The sequence below is a fragment of the Ranitomeya variabilis genome, chromosome 5 (genome assembly GCF_051348905.1).
Source record: "Ranitomeya variabilis isolate aRanVar5 chromosome 5, aRanVar5.hap1, whole genome shotgun sequence".
Taxonomy (NCBI): Eukaryota; Metazoa; Chordata; class Amphibia; order Anura; family Dendrobatidae; genus Ranitomeya; species Ranitomeya variabilis.
The window spans coordinates 16,739,714-16,762,008 of record NC_135236.1 but is presented as its reverse complement, the minus strand read 5'-3'; the positions used below and the strand labels follow the sequence as shown (position 1 = coordinate 16,762,008).

The following is a 22,295-nucleotide window of genomic DNA, read 5'->3' as shown; positions in this document are numbered from 1 at the left end:
TTACCTAATATTATACTTTCACATAGATTAAGCTTCTATAAGGTGCCACTCACATAGATCCATGAAGTGCACCATGACAACTTAAAGCCTGCTAGTGAAAACTATAATTAGTTTAGGTAGCACAGAGATCCTGGGTTCAAATCCTACCAATGTTTTCATGGGTTTCCAGTGAGAACACTGGTTTCCTCCTAAACTCTAAAGACATACTGAAAGGGTGTTTAGATTGTGAGCCCCAATGCAACCCATTGCTCCTTCACTTTCACAAAATCCAACTGTATTCTAGAAAAAGGTGTTATTAGTTGATATTTTGGCCGAAATAAGCCAACTTTCAACTCACTCTAAGGGTACTCTATGTTATAATGGTCCCTAGGCTAAATTTATAAACTTGTACCAGAAAATTTGCATTAGTTACACATAAAATCAAAGACACAGGTTATAGTTATTGCACAAGAGCAGGATCGCACATCAATTCTCAGCGGCATGTATGAATCATAAAGCTTTTGAGAAGATGCAAAATGATACAGAATACTGATGCATATACCGCTCATCCATGAAATGAAGAATTATTATTATTGAATTATTTATATAGCACCATTGATTCCATGGTGCTGTACATGAAAAGGAGTTACATACAAATTACAGATATCACTTACAGTAAGCAGACTAACAATGATAGACCGATACATAGGGACCCTGCACTTGTGGGCTTAAATTCTACAGGATGATGGGGAAGGAGACAGTAGGTTAGGGGTTTGGGATGTCAGCGTGGTCAATATAGGTTGTAAGCTTTCTTGAGGAGATGGGTTTTCAGATTCTGTCTCAAGGATCCGAATGTGGTGGATAATCTGACGTGTTGAGGAGCAGAATTCTAGAGGAGGGGGCGATACTTGAGCGAAGTTTTGGAGGCAATTGGGTGAGGAACAAATAAGTGGGGAGGAGAGAAAGAAGTTTTGGGAGATTACATGTGGGAGGATCCTCAAGGATTAGTACTAGGTCCCCTCTTCTTCTCTTTGTATACTGCCCCTATTGGACAAACAATCAGTAGATTTGGGTTCCACTACCATCAATATGCTGATGACACCCAATTATACACTTCTTCTCCTGATATCAACATCAGTGATTGTCTTACCGCTGTCTTTAACATCATGTCCTCCCTCTATCTGAAACTGAACTTGTCAAAAACTGAACTCCTCGTGTTCTCTCCCTCTACTAACATACCTTTGCCTGACATTGCCATCTCCATGTGTGGTTCCAGCATTACTCCCAAGCAACATGCCCGCTGCCTTGAGGTCATACTTGACACCGAGCTTTCATTCACCCCCCACATCCGATCACTGGCTTGCTCTTCTTATCTGCATCTCAAAAACATTTCTAGAATTCGCCCTTTTCTTTCTTTCGACTGCAAAAACTCTTACTGTTTCACTTATTCATTCTCATCTGGACTATTGTAACTCTCTACTAATTGGCCTCCCTCTTACCAAACTCTCCCCGCTCCAATCTGTCCTGAATACTGCAGCCAGGATCATATTCCTCACCAACCGTTACACCGATGCCTCTACCTTGTGCCAGTCATTACACTGGCTACCCATCCACTCCAGAATCCAGAACAAAACTATTACCCTCATCCACAAAGCACTCCATGGCTCAGCACCACCTTACATCTCCTCCCTGGTCTCAGTCTACCACCCTACCCGTGCTCTCCGTTCTGCTAATGACCTGTGGTTAACATCCTCAGTAATCAAAACCTCCCACTCCCGTCTCCAAGACTTTACACATGCTGCGCCGATTCTTTGGAATGCACTACCCAGGTTAATACCATTAATCCCCAATCCCCACAGCTTTAAGCATGTCCTAAAAACACATTTGGTCAGACTGGCCTACCGCCTCAATGCATTAACCTAATTATCCCTGTGTGGCCCATTCAAAAAACTTAAACCATAATCAGGTTCCTCGCATCATGTTCTCATACACTTTATACAGTTAATAGCACTCTGTGTCTGTACTGTTACATACTTAGGCTGTTAACTGGTTCATGCAGCTTTACATGAACACCCGAGCCTTACACTATGGCTGGTCCGAACAACGAAAGCAATTGTTACCATCCACCTCTCATGTCTCCCCTTTTTCCTCATAGTTTGTAAGCTTGCGAGCAGGGCCCTTTCTACTCTTGGTATCTGTTTTGAACTGTGATTATTGTTATGCTGTAATGTCTATTGTCTATACAAATCCCCTCTATAAGTTGTAAAGTGCTGCTGAATATGTTGGCGCTATATAAAAAAAAATGATTATTATTATCGGGAGATTAGTTCAGAAATGTATTGAGGAAACTGGTAATGGAGGCTTTGTAGGTCAGTGTTAGTAGTTTGTAAACCCGGCACTAAACTTAATGTTGTGAGGAAGAACTTTAATTCAGTCTAGTATTGTAGTACAGCAAAACGTTTCAGTTACTATGACCTTCATCAGTTACCATTTGGATACAAGCGGTGGAGACCACGTCCCATGTGGATACACATGCGCCTTCCTGATCATCTATATAAGCCTACAGGTTTTATTGAAACCACCATCTATAACATTATCCAAATGGTAACTGATGAAGGTCATAGTAAGCGAAACGTTTTGCTACTACAGTACAGGACTGAATTAAAGTTCTTCCTCACAACATTAAGTTGAGTGCCGGGTTTACATTGTATTGCTCCATGGTGTGGGAACCTACCCTCGGCACCTTCTTCAGTATTGCTCACGGGGGTGTTTTTTGTAAAGTGTAAGTAGTTTGAACAGGATACACTGGGCAATTTGGAGCCAATGAAGGGATTTGAAAAGGGGATAAGTGTAGGAGTAGCGAGGAGAGAGATGGATTTGTCTGGCAGCACAGTTAAGGACAGAATGAAGAGTTGAAATAATGCCATGCCTTCACATCACAATGCACAGTGTAGCCAATCAGGAGGTACTATCATAGTCTGTATAAAAGCAGAAGTAGGAAATATGCAGCAGTCATTTTGTAGCTTATCTGGATAGTGAGAGGGCATCATAAGTCACAGATTAAGCCCTCCACACATTATATAGGTTTTAGCCAAACACTGGTTTGGCCGATTGTCCGGCAGCTTTCTCCCTCTGCCACTTACAGGAGCATATTCTCTGCTGAGCAATCTTATGTTCTCAATGAAGAGCCACTATGAGACATTTCTAGCAGAAGCTTCTCTTTGAGAGAACAAAAGGATTGGTAGTTCTAAAAGCAATTTTGCATATCCTTATCTCTCCTGGCATTCATCTGTTCGAGGCACCATACATATTAGGACATTGACTGAATCCATCGATTTCGACAAGTTTGACTTATGTTATTTTATTGTACATGGAGATAGGACCGAAAGCTATAAAACATTAAGGAATTAGTTTAGATAGTATTTGACAGAACAGTGAAGCAGGTGGGAAAAAGACGGGAGGGTCACTGGACAAGCAGGGATTAGAAATCAAAAGAAAATATTTCCGCTCACCAGGATGATATCTCTACTACCGCATATTTAGAAACACCGAAGCCCATTAAGTTCATGGGTCAACATGTTATTATTAAGATTGTTTGGTCGAAGCACATCAACATTTATTGCTACTCTACTATCATGATTTTTTTAGGTTTTTCCAATAAAGCAAGCATTTAAGGAGTTAGCAGTTATATCTTTTTTGTGATGGACACTTAGAAATCAACAGTCTGGCTAGCTGAAAATAGGGTATACATAGCATTATCAATTATGCCCATTTCCTTCCATTCATCCATACGTTGACAAATTGATTTGCTGCAATTTAAGTTTCTTGGGAAAATTTGGTGAATGTTACAAATTTTAATTTTGTTGGATTCACTTATCACAACAGTAACTACACCTGATTTGCAAAACATCTGAAAAGTTGTATTTCAGGATCATGAAACAGATGGCAACATGGTCTTTCTAATTGCTTCCTTGATGTCTTTATTTCTCAAACTGTAGATTAAGGGGTTAACGAATGGAGTCACCACGGTGTATAGAATGGAAAATATTTTCCGTATATCAGTAGATTGTGCAGTTTCTGGGACCAAATAAATGGAAAACAATGCCCCGTAAAATATGGACACCACTAATAAGTGCGAGCCGCAGGTTGTGAACGCCTTCTGTCTTTGGGTGATGGACTGGAGTCTCAAGATGGTAAATATGATATATACATATGAGACAACAACTATTAGGAAGGGGCACACCAGTACAGGGAAGCAGAGGACTAATGCCAGCACCTTTATCTTGAATACACTTGAGCAAGACAAATCTAATAAGGGATCAATTTCACAAAAAAAATGATCAATGACATTAGACCTACAGAAGTCAAGCTGAGATACATTGATTGATTGAGTGAATGCTGCAGAGAAACCCAAGATCCAAGATAAAATGATGAGTTTGAGACAAACCATGGAGGTCATTATAGATTCATAATGTAGGGGGTGACAGATAGCCATGTACCTATCATAAGACATCGCTGTCAATAAAAAACATTCTGATGCTTCTGAATAAGCAAAGAAAAACAACTGTGTGATACACTCGGAAAGAGTAATGGAGGAACCATTGTTCAGAACCACAAGGAGCATGTTTGGGACGATATCGGAAGTCAAGATGATGTCAGATGTGGTGAGCTGCGTTAGGAAGAAGTACATGGGACAATGAAGGTTCTTGGTGTGGGACACCAGAGATATGACCAAGAGGTTCCCACAGATTGTTGCAATATAAATTATGATGAGTAGAAGAAAGAACACAATTCTGGAGTTGTGGAGGTCTGGAAATCCAAGGAGAAGGACCGAGGTTATGTTGTTGTTATCCATGTCCTACAAAACATACATTTGTAAAGTGACCTTGTGCCGCCATTATACTGAGAAATAAAGAAAGCACGTCCAATAATGAAGAAAAGAAAATAAGTCATACATTGCTAAAAATGACAGTTCACTAACAGACTAAGTAATAAATTAATAAAAAAAATTCTTATCCTCAATGTAAGGTTCAGGTTACATATTTTTCCGCTTGTTCGATACAGAAAGAAATAGAACAATTATCATTTCTGTCCTTGGTACCTACAAGTTTTTTGTCCTCGATGACAACTGACGTGACATGAATGAGGATAGTTACTGGAATAAAAAATACTGTTTGCTGTTTTATTTGCCTTTTATAAGCAACAAATGATCTCCGTAGAGTCCAAAGTGGATCTCTGGAGTACATCATGTTTTAAATTAGAGAAGGTTGGAATTATCCAGAGGATTTATTTGCAGATTTTATATAATTAGTCAAATAATTATTTGATTATCTATTTTTGTACTGAAAAGCATTCTTTATTTGTATCATAAATCAAAAAACTGAAAAAGTTCATTTTGGTTAAATAAAAAGAAGAAATGACAATTAAATTAGAAAATTGGGATTGTTAGACATTTAAACACTTTCTTCCTTTTCTTGAGAACATTTTGCCTTTTTTTTACTCTGTTAAAAATTGTCTAATGAGGCATAAAAAGTATAAGCGCATACCATATATTTAGTATACAATAACTTGCTTTGCACAATCCATGAGTTTGCCTTGAATATGTCCTTGAAAAACATTATCCACCATGAGGGTCATCTATTATTAGGGGAATTTTTGAAATTACATTTCTGGAATTTGTTTTTTTTCTCATGCCATCACAAGTTATGAAAAATGTATCAAAATAAAGTGTTGTGAATGCTGAATTTGGTGCAAAATTAAAACACCGCTTGATTAGTAAGTGGAGTGAAAAAAAACACTGTGTGGTGGTAAGCTGGCATTAGGACAGAAAAGACACATTTATTATGGCAAAAGAGAAGGCCAGTAAAAACAGGTATTAGAAAAAATATATATTTTTCCATATTTGTAATGGTACACACTTGTGAGATATCACACTATTTTACACAAAAGGGGAATATCAGAAAGTAATTAAAAAAAACTTATAAATGATGTTTCTGGATCACATTAAATGAAATACATGCATGGGCAGATAGGACATACTGATTGTGCTGAAGTTAGTGATTTAGCTTCTCCAAAGCTGGATTCACAGCCACACGCCTAATACTTACATTTTTTCTATGCTGCTGATACTTGTGGATATTTGCTAAACAGAGGGGGAACAAGGAATCCCACAATTTTTTTATACTGAGTGTGAGAGACTTCATAGCAACTCGTCTCCATTCACCAAAACATATAAAGGAGAAAATTAGAAATAGAGCCTAAAAAGCTGGTGAAAAATGCTGTATACCAGTCATAAAATGGGCAGAAACATTGTTATTCCTCATGTAAGCCTATGACAACTTAATACAAGAAAGATATACTGCATATCTTGGTATCGTGTTAGCCAGTGGATAGAAAAAATATTTAGAATTGAGAGTCCTCAGTACTTGATAACTTTTATTGGCTAACTAAAAAGATGGGTTAGAAGTGACACAGCAGAATGTAACTGTCCATTTATAATGACCACGGACAAGATAAACATCCCCGATTCACATCAGGACTACAAGATACCAGGTACTTTCAGCTTTGTCACTTCTAATGTGGTGCACCTAATCATTTGTACTAAATGTCCATCTGGGGGTCTGTATGTGGGGGAAACAGGGCAGAAACTGAAAACAAGAATGAACTCTCATCGCCATACAATAAAAGAAAAAAAGAATGGATCTACCTGTGGCAATACATTTCTGTCTCCCAAATCATAGCATTATGGACATGAAATTACTTGTGTTAAAAGGTAACTTCAAATCTCAAAGGGACAGAAGAATATGGGAATATAAGCTGATAATGACCTTTGACACTCTTAGTGCAAGAATGAATGTGTTGCATGGATTTATGTATTTTTACATCAACTAAGGAACTAAGGAACTTGCCCCTCAGACCTTGTGGGGTCATCACAACTGAACCGGACCCCAATCAGAGGACAATAAAACATTCCTTATCTAATAACTGGTCCAATATTTATGGACAGTTTATCACTCATGGTAATTCTGCTTCATGTCACCTGTCTTATCTATGTTTTTTTCTGTTTTTTTTTTCTATACTATGTTGTGCATAAATATGTGATTCTCCAGAAGTTCTTTTAGTCTTTGCCTGATGAAGAGACCTGTGTAGTCTTGAAAGCTGCAATTTGTTACCATTTTTTTCAGTTAGCCATTAAAAGGTATCAACCACTGAGGACTCTCAATTCTAAATATTTTTCTATGACAACTTATAAACTTGTTATGACTGTAAAAACTTTATCAGACAAGATATTTAATATCAAACTTCACAATAGAATAAAATAATGTTTTTGTTTCAGAAATGGAGCAGATGTTGGTTTAGGAACCTTCATGTTATTTACCCTATGCTGTACATTTCCACAGAAAATGTTTGCAGCTTTTTGAAGAGCAAGAAATCATAAATGTGTCTAAAAATATGTGACAAACTTAGCCGATTGAACCTTAAACTGTCAGTTTAGGAACAAATTAGAAAAATAATTGAGAAAAAAAATCTTTCATTTGACACATGCAAATAATGGTAAACAAAATGTGGAGACTTCAATAATGTATCAAAAGCTAATTCATGCCTTAGACTTTGGTGCGAAGAACATCTCCATTTCTCAGAATTTCTGCTATTACTTTCTTAAAATACTATATCAACCCCTTTTTTTCCTTCAAGTTTAAAACCTAAACTGTGATTTTCATTGTAAAATGTTTCCAATAATCACCAGATCACATAACTATAATTATGATTGAAACCATACACAAGTGTCTCCAGGATGAATGGGATAATAAGTTCATAAAATGCAGCCATAGTTTAAATCCACATCTAATCAACATGCTATTAGACTGTGAGTGCTTCCAGAGCCATCCCTGCCATTCCAAGTATTCACATAGCTGTGATTGGCCACAGCAGACCATGACCGGCCTGTATGAAGATTGGATCATGATGCAGCTGTAGTGAGGCACTTTGCAAAAAAATCATGTGCCTACTCTTCAACTCATGTATGTGGTAGTTCTGTGTTAAAAGCCACTGTGTTTACTCTGCACCCCTACCTGTGGGAGTACTGTCCTTTAAGCTGCTGTGTGTACTGTGCACCCTCTGCCTGTGGGAGTACTGCCCTTTAAACCACTGTGTGTACTCTGCACCACTGCCTATGGGAATATTGTTCCTTTAAGCAGCTGTGTGTACTCTGCACCCCCCAACTGTGGGAATACTGTCCTCTAAGCCATTGTGTGTACTGCTCGTGGGAGTACTGTCCTTTAAGTTGCTGTGTGTACTGTGTACCCCCCGCCTGTGGGAGTACTTTCCTCTAAGCCATTGTGTGTACTCTGCACTCCCACATGTGGGAATACTGTTCTTTAAGCTGCTGTATGTTTTCTAGTAGTATGAGTAACAAATAATAGCCACCATCCATTTAATTGCGATTAGTAGGCCAAATAAATAATTTTTCAGGACCACTGTGTGTTTTCTACTAGTTTTGTAAATACATATTTTGCATCAGCCATCTCGTTGCCATTTCTACTCCCCCAAAAAACAATTTTTCAGGGCTGTTGTGTGTTTTCTAGTACTGTTGCAAATAAATAAATCTACTATTCCATCATCTCTTTGCAAGTAGTGTTTGAAAAAACACTTCCACAAATGAGAACATCAAATCGAGACCATGGCTGTGGTGGTGCTGGAGTAGCTGCTGATTGTGGTGGTGGTGTAGATGATGTAGGGAGTAATTATTATGTACCTGCTTCATGCCCAAATACAACACTTTCTTTAGTGCACACAGGCAACAGAATATTATGCATCCCTTCATAGGTGCGAATACTGCTACAAGAATGGTGAGGCCAATATCGAAAATGTGTTAGATTGGATGGCTGAGAGTGCCTCCAGTTTCTTCACATTTTCTTCCACCCAGTCCAGTGCATAGTCCAGTCCAGTCCAGTGCATAGTTGGAACATGAGGACCAGGGTTATCGGGCTTCGATATCACCCCCTCTCAAATTAGCCAAGCAGTCTGAGATCGAGGTAATGCAGCAGTCTTTGCTGCTTTTTGATGATTCCACTGGCTGAGATTTCATGGCCCATCCACCTACCCCAGAAGTGAAAGACACTGAGTGCACTGATGCCCAATATTATGTTGCAGGATGAGTACTTGGACATCAATTGACCACGGCAGGACAAGTTAGATGATAATGAAACACAGTTGACAACTGCAGTGTGTATACCGGCAAGGAGGGAAGGGTTTAGGAGTGGGTCGAAGATGTTGAGAGATATGATGAGGTCCTAGACCCCAAATGGAGAGGACGCCATCCTAGTGACGTGTGCAGTTTGGAGGAAGAGGAGTTGGCCATACTGCCACAACAGCACAGCAAAAGAGGGAGCAGGGGGCAAAGGCAAAGCAGGCCTCCCCTAGCTAGTATGTCAGCTGCTACTGCCCACCCTGCTACAGCACACCAAAGACAGCTCAGAAGAGCTCCCCAGCATGGCAAGTCTTCAGGTAATAAGCTGCCAAAACGTGACAGGTGGTCTGTACTTTGTGACGTCAGACCCTGAAGAGAGGAAAAAATGTTCTGAAGTTGAGCACCATCTGCATGACAAGGTATCTGAATTTCAAGCATGAGGTGCAGTGGAGCACACACCTTAAAAAGCTTGACAGATCTGAGCATCCTCCAGCTCCCTCTCCTGCTGCAGTCTTGGCTTCTTCCTCATGCTAACGGTCAACAGGGCCACCTGCCTCCTCGCAAAAAGAAAATGTGACTGCATCACCACAACCACCAGCATTACTAAGCATCTCCACAGCATCATATGGCAGTGTTCAGCTTTCCTTCCCCAAATCATCGAGAGAAAGAGGAGATAACCCCTACCCATCCTTTAGTCATGGTACCTAATGACAGCATTTCCAAATTACTGGCCTTTCAAATGCTGCCATTCCAGCTGCTGGAGACAGACATTTAAAAAGAATGATTTTGGTGGCTTTCCCACAGTATGTTGTTCCCAGCTGCCACTATTTTTCCAGGCGGGCCACCCTACCCTGCACAAAGATGTTGCGGACCACTTCAGGTATGCATTTCACAATGGCATCAGTGACAAGGTCCACATAACCTCTGATACATGGACCAGGAAGCACAGCCAGTAATGTTACATCTCTCTAACTGCCTATAGGGTAAATATAGTGGCTGCTGGGACAGAGTGTCGGAAAGCGTTCTACCTCATGTCCTACCGACATATAGTATTATTGGGCATTTATCTCTCCAGGTTGCCTCCTCCTCCTCCTACTCCGCTTCCTCCACTTCCTCCCCTTTCATTTAGAGGAAGATCTGCACCACCAACTTGAGCACAGCCAGGGGGATACAGCAGCAAGCTGGCTTTAACTCCTCTTTGGAGCACAAATCCCATAACGTGCAAGAGCTATGGACTGGGATCAAACAGTATACAGATGAGTGGTTGGTGCCAATGAATCTCAAGCTTGGCCTGGTGGTGTGCGATAATAGGCAAAATCTTGTAGCAGTTATGGGCCTAACTGATTTGACACACATCCCTTGCCTGGCAGATGTGCTGAACTTGGTGATGCAGAGCTAGTTGAAAAAATACCCACACATGTCGGAGCTGCTGCTCAAAGTGCGGGCAGTGTGTGAGAAATTTTGTCATCCTCACCCTGTGGCTATCTTGTCTGCGCTGCACTTTTGCCTTCCCACTTACCGGCTGATATGCAAGGTACCAACAAGGTGGAACTAAACCTTGCATATGCTGTAGAGACTGTGTCTGGAGCAGCAGGCAATAGGGGAGTTTCCGCTGCAGCACACACGGCTGAGTCGCAATGCAGAACACACCACTTCATCACCAATGAATGGGCCACCATGCGGGACGTGTGTACAATGTTGCGCTGATTTGAATATTCCACCAATGTGCCTTCATTAAATATGGTACTCATTTAACAGACTGGATTTCCTGAACAGAATCACTCCATTACCCATGTTTACTCTGTAGCTAGCGTGTGTGAGGTGAGATTGGATGGCTCAGGGTGCCACCAGTTCCTTCTCTTTGATTTCTACCTGGTCCCATCTTAATCATTTCCCAGTTTGAACAAACAAGAAAATAGAAACAGAGTACAATGCTATTATCCCCAGCTACATCCAGAACGAAACTATGAGCTTTTTTCTGTGGTTGCTCTACAGTATGCCACTGAAGATAAAAGAATGGCTCTGCGGGTGAAATTTGTAAGCTGCTACTGTAGGGGTTCTCTGCCCCATGTTCTGTGGATGGAATTTTTAACTGGACTGCCTTTAGCAAGCTTTGATGCAGACAGCCAGCTCAATCCAAGATCATAGTAAGAGTTTTTCATCTGCAGCATTTTTAGCGTACGCTACCGGTACAACATTTCGCATCTGTGGGGGGACTGTGCTCCATTGTTCAGGCATGGAATTACTAATCAGCTTTCTCAGGGAAATGTGGACACATGCTCTGTGGGTAAAATTTGTTATTACCTTCTGTTGTTGAAATGTAGAAACATGCTCTGTGGCTGAAATTTATCAACTTCTGTGGGATAAATGTGGAAACATGCTCTGTGGGTGAAATTTATCAGCTTCTGTGGGATAAATGTGGAAACATGCTCCGTGGGTGAAATTTATCAGCTTCTGTGGGATAAATGTGGAAACATGCTCCGTGGGTGAAATTTTTAACTGGACTGCCTTTAGCAAGCCTCGCTGCAGTACCGCCAGCTCAATCCAAGATCATACTAACAGCTTTTCATCGGTGGCATTTGGAACATGCTTTACTGGGGCAGACATTTTGCAGCCGTGGTGGTACTGTGCCCCGTGCTCTAGGGCTAACATTTGTAAGCTGCTTCTCTGTGGGTACTGTGCTCTATACTCTGTGGTGGAAATTTTTAACCGGACTGGCTATATCAAGCCTCAGTCTCTGTAGGGGCACTGTTAAAATTTTAATGTTATTCATTTATTTCCTATTTTACCTTGATTACTATAGTGACATTTCCCTTTGTACATTTGCTTGCATTGCAATTGTCCAACTCTTACCCTCATTTTTCTTCCTTTTGCAGCAACCTAGGCTTTACTCTGACTATTTTACAGCTATTTTACAGCACTAAAGTTCGGGTCCCGATTGACTTATATGAAGTTCGCTGTCCGGGTTCAAGTTTGGGACCTGAGCCAGTCATTTAACCCTTTTTGGACACGTGGCCTAATAGTACACACATGTTGGACCCCCTGTTATATGCACCGGAGCCCGCACCTTTCCAGGCACATAACAGCTAATCTATAAAGCTGACATGTGCCCGCAACAGCTGCAAGTGGAATCGCGATCCAACAATAGTTGTCAACTAGTTAAGTGCCTTTGTTACTCTCTGACAGCGGCATTTAACTCTTGCTAAGAGGAGGCGCATCACTAATCCCGCCCATCGATGACCCCATCACATGATCACGGGTCACCAATGTGTCAGCATGACAACCAGAGCTCTGCATGTGACCTCTGTTGTTGTCATTGCTAGATTACTATGAGCGCTGCCCCATCGTCAGCACTCAAAAAAGTGAGAATTTGTGCTACGCACAGGTGATCTGATCATTGGTTGTGTGTAGCAGAGACGATCAAGGTATTGCAGCTTCTAGTCTCTAGTCTTCTAATCTAGCATGCAAAAAGTAAAAAAAAAGTTTTTCAAAATATAAAAAAAATAAAAAATATAACATTTCAAATCACTCCCCTTTCGCCCCAATAAAAATATCAAATATACACATTTGATGTCATAGAGTTCAGAAACGCCCAATCTATTAATATATAAAAGGAATTAACCTGATCGCTAAATGGCGTAGCAGGAACAAAAAATAAAAACACCAGAATTACATTTTATGCTTGCTGCTACATTGCAATAAAATGCAATAACGGACAATTAAAGCATTGTATCTACACCACAATTGTAGGAATAAAAACATCAGCTCAAAAAATAAACCCTCACTCAGCTCTTGGAAAATGGTGCCATTTTTTTTTTACAAATTTTAGATTATTTTCACCACTTAAACATAAAAACCTGTCTGTAAACTCATAATGATGTGGAGAATCATAATGGCATGTCATTTTTAGCATTTAGAGAAAATGGTAAAAAAAACCCCAACAAATGTGGAATTGCACTTTTTTTGCAATTTCACCGCACTTGCAATTTTTTTCCCTTCTTTCAGCACATGATATGTTAAAACCAATGGTGTTTTTCAAAGGTACAACTTATCCCTCAAAAAACAAGCCCTCACATGTCCATTTTGATTTGCCACTGAAACACAGTTTTAGGACAAAAGATTTGGAGCAGCTAATGGGGATTCCGGAGACTGCCACACAGTTTTTTCACAATCTACTTCGATGCTGGAAGATTGATTTCACACAGGACAGGATCTTCTCTCTTTAACTGTCAAGTTAATTTTCAGCAGCAGCTCTAGCGCAGGAGCAACCTCTATGCAGTGTGACACTGAGTAAATGGCGCCAGCAAAGCAAGATGTCTGCCTTTTACATGGCTAGGGAGGTGTGACTTCAGCAACCAATCACAGAAGACTTTGTGTCATGACGTTGTGTATTGGTAGCCGAAATTAACACACAAAAAGTTAACTGAAACAAATGAATGTGCCACTCCTGTAATCTCTTCACAATCTCCTCTAACCTCTACACACCCAATCCCCTCATCAAACATGTTCCCCCATCTTCTCTGCTCAACATTCAGCACAACTACAGTATAGTAGCCAAAGGGATAACAAAAGCATTAGTGGAAATGCAATGATTTACCGAACTGTCACTGAATTTTGCCAACTTAGAATAAAAATGCTCGTGAAGGCGAATATGAATCTGAATGTGCTACGTTCATGCTGAATTTGAGATTGGCAAATGTTTTCTGAACACGTTGCTCACCTCTAGTTAGTAGGCTCAATTTGTTAATCAAAATGGTTTGAAATAAAATTGTGCTCTCCACTTAAAAATTGTTAAGCCTAATATTAGGGTACAGCCAGGAGCCCCAATTTTCTAAGCCAAATCGTTTGTGATAAAACAGTCCTGCAGTGAGAAAGACCACATTTCCTCCTAAAAATTGTCAGGTATAACAATGTTGTTCAGGCACATTATCTAGGAAAATAAGTAGTGATTGTTCATTTAGTGACAGGTGACTGACAGGAGTTGGCCTAACGCAGTGAAACAGCAGGTTACAAGACGGAAGGGTACATACAACCTGAGTGGGAAAAAGCATGGTCATGGTGGAAAATGGAATAGGATTGGTGTTCAACGTGTACGTGGGTCAGGTGTTAATGATAACAAAAGCCCAACCGAACAATCACCGTCCCCAAAGACCACTTACATCTGTTACTCGATAATGCCTCTTATCTACTTTTCTTTGACAGCCGCACAGCCATGCATCTTGTAGATGAGGGCCAGAAAGAGCACCCCAGTGGATGAAAAGCACTATATCAAGTGTCCTCTCTTTTTTTCCTCTACCTTAACAACATACACAGTACAATCGTCAGAGGTGGCACTCCAATTGTCCATTTTCCCCCTGCATCACAAAGTTCCTGACTGTGGGGAACCACAGATGGGCCATTCTCCAGAACTGTTCACACATTCTATTCCATTGGCATCAGAGGCATGTACCAAAGATTCACAGATTCCAGTGGAGGAAAGCATCTGCACCGATGCCCAAAATCTTTTCATGTTGGATCTGGGGCTGGACAAACTGGGGTTTGAGCACCACACCCCTGTCACCAGATGTTAACCACCGGGGATCTAGGTGATCCTGATGAGACTCAGACACCAGTGGTGCAGAGACTGCACTGTGGTGTCAGGACAGTAAAATGAGGAGGGTGACTCTCAGGGTGAGGAATATGAAAACAGAGAGGATGACGATGAGGTTGTAGATCTCACTTGGTGTGAACACACAGGTATGCAGCTGTGTAGCTCAGCAGAGGAGGTGGAGTAGGAAGTAGACGAGGAGGTAACAAAGTGGCATCCTGCACAGGTATGAAGTAATGCAAACACGACAGGCAACTCTGGCTGTGGCCAGCATCGATGGGTCATGAGTATGCAGTTCGCAAGGTCAGCAAGGGCTGCCTAGCCTGTGCCTTTTGAGAGACTGCAAAGAGATGACCCAAGTCATGTTATCTGCCAAATTTGCAAAAAAAGCTCAGTAGAGACAAAAATTGCAATAATTATACAACTACATACATGAACCCACACATGCGCAATCAACATGCCTTAGTGTGGGAATCTCACTGCGCTAAAATGTCAACTATCAGGCTTTGCCAACCACAGGTTGTACCTTCAACCACATCTGCTGCTACTTCCTCCATCACTGAAGCAAGTGTTCTCACACAGGTCTCCGGCCGCCGAAAATGTAATTGTCTACCTCCCACAGTCAGGGTGAGCTACAGCTCGTCAGTTGTTATGAAAATGGAGGTGCCTGTGGTTTTTGCATCGCCTAGCTCAATACACCTTTCTCAATCCACCATAACTTCTCGCATGCACTTCAATCACAGTCCAGCAGTTTGTCCTGCTCACCCTACTTCACCCTCCCTCAGAACAGCGCATATGTGGTCACCTAAAAGAATGTTTCCTCCTACACAAGCAAAAGCTATGAGTTTGAACTGCACCATATCCAATCTGTTGGCCACGGAAATGCTACATTTCTGCCTGGTAGATACAGACCATTTCTGAAAGTTGATGGCCATCGTAATCCCCCAGTACTAGTTGACCAGTCAAAATTACTTCTCAAAGAAAGCTGTGCCTGCGCTACACCAGCATGTCGGAGACAACATCACCATAGCCTGAAAAATACTATCTGACAGGGTACATTTCACCAATGACACTTGGATGAGCAAACATGGGCAGGGTCATTAAATCTCATTGACTGGGCAATGGTTGACTCTAGTGGCTGTGGGGGAAGGTAAACAAGAGAGGGGATGCCCCACAAGTCTTTGAATCCCTAAGGCCACTGCTTCTTGCTCTTCCACCTCCTCTAGGGCCTCCACCTGTGCCCTCAACCTGTCCTTTAATCAGACAGTCATTCCAAAGGGGCATTCCTCCCCACCTCCGTACTGCGAAGCCATGGCTCACTGCAATCAGTCAGTGTTAAAATTAATATGCCTTGGCAATTGCAGTTACATAGGTCTAGACTTGTGCACAGTTATCCAGGTCGAGCTTGAGCAATGGCTGTCTCCGCTGAACAATTGCAACCCACAGCGTTCCTGAAGGATAAGCGCATCTGGCTGTCTCCTGAAAGTGTAGATAGTCTAACTTTCATTAAAATGAACAAGTCATGGAACTGCAATGAGTTTTGCACTTCAATCAAAGACTGGACAGACTAGGCAACAGTGTAATTTTTAAAGTTATGCATTGATCTTCAGTTATTGCAGTCTGTGACACATTTATCTTGGTTTCTGTGCCTGCTGTTGCTACTGCTGCTGTTGTTGCAAACAATTTTGTGAAATGAGGAGACTCCAAGTTGGGTCTTCATCTGCTTGGTTGACTGTAGTGGAAGGTGTGTCAGAGGCCTGTTATACTTTTTCTACCTTGTAGAAATTGATGCCACTTTTGTTGTGTGTGACAATATTTTTTTTGAAATGTGGAGAATGCAAGTTGGGTCTCCTTAATGTGCGTTGACTTTCACCTTCACTCCAATATTTACACAATGTGATTATCTGGATTTTATTTTTAATATTCTATCTCTTAATGTTAAAATTAACCTACCCTGTTCATGTATTTGTCAGTGGGCAAATTTACAAAATCAGCAAGGGGTCAAATACTAATTTCTCTCACTGTATATAATGAATGACTATGTTAGACATTTAGGTTTTACTTTGCTGCTGTACAACTTGTGACTGCAGTAGCCAAAGACTACAGGGCAAAAGTTTATATTGATTTCTCTGACTTTTTCTTTATTTTTCTCTTATTATTTTTTCTACTTACCTTATTTCCCTTATTATTTTTTTGCATTATATCGTTAAAAGTAGGGTTGAGCGAAACGGGTCGATCATTTTCAAAAGTCGCCGACTTTTGGCTAAGTCGGCGTCTCATGAAACCCGATCCGACCCCTGTGCTTGTCGGCCATGCGGTACGCGACTTTCGCGCCAAAGTCGCATTTCAATGACGCGAAAAGCGCCATTTCTCAGCCAATGAAGGTGAACGCAGAGTGTGGGCAGCGTGATGACATAGATCCTGGTCCCCACCATCTTAGAGAAGGGCATTGCAGTGATTGGCTTGCTGTCTGCGGCGTCACAGGGGCTATAAAGGGGCGTTCCCGCCGACCGCCATCTTACTGCTGCTGATCTGAGCTTAGGGACAGGTTGCTGCCGCTTCGTCAGAAGCAGGGAGAGCGTTAGGCAGGGTCCACTAACCACCAAACCGCTTGTGCTGCAGCGATTTCCACTGTCCAACACCACCTTCGGTGTGCAGGGACTGTGGAAGCTATTTTTTTTTTTTTTTTCCCTCAGCGCTGTAGCTCATTGGGCTGCCCTAGAAGGCTCCGTGATAGCTGTATTGCTGTGTGTACGCCACTGTGGAAACCAACTGCTTTTTTCAAAGCACATATCCTCTTGTTCCTTCCTTTCTGCACAGCTATCTTTTTTGTTTGTCCACACTTTTTATTTAATTTGTGCATCAGTCCACTCCTATTGCTGCCTGCCATACCTGGCTTAGATTACTGCAGGGAGATAGTAATTGTAGGACAGTTTTTTTTTTTTTTTTTGTGGGAGATTAAGATTGGCATTTCTGCTACAGTGCCATCCCTGTGTGTGCCATCTCTCACTGAGTGGGCCATAGAAAGCCTATTTATTTTTTCCGTGATTTGTGTTCTAAATTCTACCTCAACACAAAAACACTACATCAATCAGTGGGAGAAAAATATTGGCCTCAGTCAGGGCTTGTGTACCACTGCTGTGTGTGCTATCTCTCATTCAGTGGGCTATAGCAAGCCTATTTTTTTTTTTTTTTTTAATATTATTTGGTTTCTAAAGTCTCCCTGAAAAAAAAAAAAAACCTAAAAAAACAGTGGGAGAGTAATATTGCCCTTTCAGCTTGTGTGCCAGTCTTGACTCCTGGGTGTGCCACCTCTCTCCCTCTCATTCAGTGGGCCATAGAAAGCCTATTTATTTTTTTTTTTAAATATTATTGGGTTTCTAAAGTCTCCCTTAAAAAACAAAAAATACATAAAAAAACAGTGGGAGAGTAATATTGCCCTTTCAGCTTGTGTGCCAGTCTTGACTCCTGGGTGTGCCACCTCTCTCTCTCATTCAGTGGGCCATAGAAAGGCTATTTTTTTTTTGGTTTTTTTAATATTATTTGGTTTCTAAAGTCTCCCTGAAAAAAAAAAAAAAAACATACAAAAAACAGTGGGAGAGTAATATTGCCCTTTCAGCTTGTGTGCCAGTCTTGACTCCTGGGTGTGCCACCTCTCTCCCTTTCATTCAGTGGGCCATAGAAAGCCTATTTATTTATTTTTTTAAATATTATTGGGTTTCTAAAGTCTCCCTTAAAAAACAAAAAATACATAAAAAAACAGTGGGAGAGTAATATTGCCCTTTCAGCTTGTGTGCCAGTCTTGACTCCTGGGTGTGCCACCTCTCTCTCTCATTCAGTGGGCCATAGAAAGGCTATTTTTTTTTTGGTTTTTTTAATATTATTTGGTTTCTAAAGTCTCCCTGAAAAAAAAAAAAAACATACAAAAAACAGTGGGAGAGTAATATTGCCCTTTCAGCTTGTGTGCCAGTCTTGACTCCTGGGTGTGCCACCTCTCTCCCTCTCATTCAGTGGGCCATAGAAAGCCTATTTATTTTTTAAAAAAAAATATTATTGGGTTTCTAAAGTCTCCCTTAAAAAACAAAAAATACATAAAAAAACAGTGGGAGAGTAATATTGCCCTTTCAGCTTGTGTGCCAGTCTTGACTCCTGGGTGTGCCACCTCTCTCTCTCATTCAGTGGGCCATAGAAAGGCTATTTTTTTTTTGTTTTTTTAATATTATTTGGTTTCTAAAGTCTCCCTGAAAAAAAAAAAAAAAACATACAAAAAACAGTGGGAGAGTAATATTGCCCTTTCAGCTTGTGTGCCAGTCTTGACTCCTGGGTGTGCCACCTCTCTCCCTTTCATTCAGTGGGCCATAGAAAGCCTATTTATTTTTTTTTAAAAAAATTATTGGGTTTCTAAAGTCTCCCTTAAAAAACAAAAAATACATAAAAAAACAGTGGGAGAGTAATATTGCCCTTTCAGCTTGTGTGCCAGTCTTGACTCCTGGGTGTGCCACCTCTCTCTTTCATTCAGTGGGCCATAGAAAGGCTATTTTTTTTTTGGTTTTTTTAATATTATTTGGTTTCTAAAGTCTCCCTGAAAAAAAAAAAAAAAACATACAAAAAACAGTGGGAGAGTAATATTGCCCTTTCAGCTTGTGTGCCAGTCTTGACTCCTGGGTGTGCCACCTCTCTCTCATTCAGTGGGCCATAGAAAGCATTTTTTTTTTTTCCTTGATTTGTGTTCTAAAATCTACCTCAACACAAAAACACTACATCAATCAGTGGGAGAAAAATATTGGCCTCAGTCAGGGCTTGTGTGCCACTGCTGTGTGTGCTATCTCTCATTCAGTGGGCTATAGAAAGCCTATTTATTTATTTATTTTTTTTCTTATTATTTGGTTTCTAAAGTCTCCCTGAAAAAAAAAAAATACATAAAAAAAAAAACAGTGGGAGAGTAATATTGCCCTTTCAGCTTGTGTGCCAGTCTTGACTCCTGGGTGTGCCACCTCTCTCCCTCTCATTCAGTGGGCCATAGAAAGCCTATTTATTTATTTTTTTAAATATTATTGGGTTTCTAAAGTCTCCCTTAAAAAACAAAAAATACATAAAAAAACAGTGGGAGAGTAATATTGCCCTTTCAGCTTGTGTGCCAGTCTTGACTCCTGGGTGTGCCACCTCTCTCTCATTCAGTGGGCCATAGAAAGCATTTTTTTTTTTTTTCCTTGATTTGTGTTCTAAAATCTACCTCAACACAAAAACACTACATCAATCAGTGGGAGAAAAATATTGGCCTCAGTCAGGGCTTGTGTGCCACTGCTGTGTGTGCTATCTCTCATTCAGTGGGCTATAGAAAGCCTATTTTTTTTTTTTTTTTTTTTTTTTTTATATTATTTGGTTTCTAATGTCTCCCTGAAAAAAAAAAATACCTAAAAAAAAAAAACAGTGGGAGAGTAATATTGCCCTTTCAGCTTGTGTGCTAGTCTTGACTCCTGGGTGTGCCACCTCTCTCCCTCTCATTCAGTGGGCCATAGAAAGCCTATTTATTTATTTTTTTAAATATTATTGGGTTTCTAAAGTCTCCCTTAAAAAACAAAAAATACATAAAAAAACAGTGGGAGAGTAATATTGCCCTTTCAGCTTGTGTGCCAGTCTTGACTCCTGGGTGTGCCACCTCTCTCTCTCATTCAGTGGGCCATAGAAAGGCAATTTTTTTTTTGGTTTTTTTAATATTATTTGGTTTCTAAAGTCTCCCTGAAAAAAAAAAAAAACATACAAAAAACAGTGGGAGAGTAATATTGCCCTTTCAGCTTGTGTGCCAGTTTTGACTCCTGGGTGTGCCACCTCTCTCCCTTTCATTCAGTGGGCCATAGAAAGCCTATTTATTTATTTTTTTAAATATTATTGGGTTTCTAAAGTCTCCCTTAAAAAAAAAAAAAAACATAAAAAAACAGTGGGAGCGTAATATTGCCCTTTCAGCTTGTGTGCCAGGCTTGACTCCTGGGTGTGCCACCTCTCTCCCTCTCATTCAGTGGGCTATAGAAAGCCTATTTTTTTTTTTTTTTTTTTTTTTTTTATATTATTTGGTTTCTAAAGTCTCCCTGAAATAAAAAAAAAACTTAAAAAAACAGTGGGAGAGTAATATTGCCCTTTCAGCTTGTGCGCCAGTCTTGACTCCTGGGTGTGCCACCTCTCTCTCTCTAATTGTGGGCCATAGAAAGCCTTTTTTTTTTTTTTTTTTTAATATTATTTGGTTTCTAAAGTCTCCCTGAGAAAAAAAAAAAAATAAATTAGGTGGGAGATTAATATTGACATTAGTGCTTGAGTGACAGTCCTGCGTGTGTGTCATCTCTGTGATTTTGTGCCACAGAAAACAGAGTGTGTAACATTGTGCCTGATTTTCCTTGTGGTCTCACCAACCTGTTAAGGGATATTGAAATCATACTGAAGTTATAGCTCACCGTGTAAGTTGTTTGACAGCAACAAATAAAGTTACTTTGGTTAAGATTTTAAAACAATGAGGAAGTCTGGTGCAAGAGGTCGTCGTGGGCGTTCATTGTCAGCTGGTAATGATGGTAGTGGTAGTGGAGCATCAGGTGGTCGTGGGTATAAAAATATTCCACCTAAGTCTGGAGCTGTGGAGCCAGTTTCGTCGTCAGGCTACACAAGGCCTCGAACGCTCTCTTTTCTGGGAGTAGGAAAACCGCTTTTAAAGGCGGAGCAGCAACAGCAAGTTTTGGCTTACATTGCAGACTCAGCCTCTAGCTCTTTTGCCTCCTCTTCCGAAACTGGTAAATGTAAAAGCAGCGCGTCGCTTGTGGATGTTCACGGTCAGGGACAAGTCGCTTCCTTGTCCTCCTCAGCAAAAACTACAACAAGAGAGAAGGATGCAGCAGGCGACACAACGGGTCACTCCATGGAGCTCTTTACACATACCGTCCCTGGCTTAGAAAGTGAAACATTTAACAGGCCATGCCCATTACAAGTATATTCTGACATGGAGTGCACTGATGCACAGCCACAGCCAGAGTACTATGCTGCTCCTTTGACTCAGACCACCACATTGCCCTCTCAGGGTACAGATCCACAATCAGACCCTGATGAGACTATGTTGCCCCGCCACGAACGCTATACCACCGACCGACACAGTGACACAAACGAAGTTGCACACGAGCTCGAAGAGGAGGTAATAGATGACCCAGTTATTGACCCCGATTGGCAGCCATTGGGGGAACAGGGTGCAGGCGGCAGTAGTTCAGAAGCGGAGGTGGAGGAGGGGCCGCAGCAGGCATCAACATCGCAACAGGTTCCATCTGCCGGGCCCGTATCTGTCCCAAAACGCGTGTCAAAGCCAAAACCTGTTGGAGCACAGCGTTGCCATCCGGTTAAAGCTCAGTCTGCAATCCCTGAAAAGGGATCCGAGTCTAGGAAGAGTGCAGTCTGGCATTTTTTTAAACAACATCCAACTGATCAGCGCAAAGTCATCTGTCAAAAATGTTCAACTAGCTTAAGCAGAGGTCAGAATCTGAAAAGTCTAAATACTAGTTGCATGCA

General features: G+C 41.0%; 1 protein-coding gene across 1 annotated transcript; it reads right to left on the bottom strand.

Moving 5' to 3' along the window:
* Positions 1-3,910: 3,910 nt before the first annotated feature.
* LOC143774641 (olfactory receptor 11L1-like) lies at positions 3,911-4,834 on the bottom strand. The gene has a single exon (XM_077262394.1). The coding sequence runs from the start codon at positions 4,832-4,834 to the stop codon at positions 3,911-3,913; it is 924 nt and encodes a 307-aa protein (XP_077118509.1).
* Between the last annotated feature and the right edge of the window lie 17,461 nt (positions 4,835-22,295).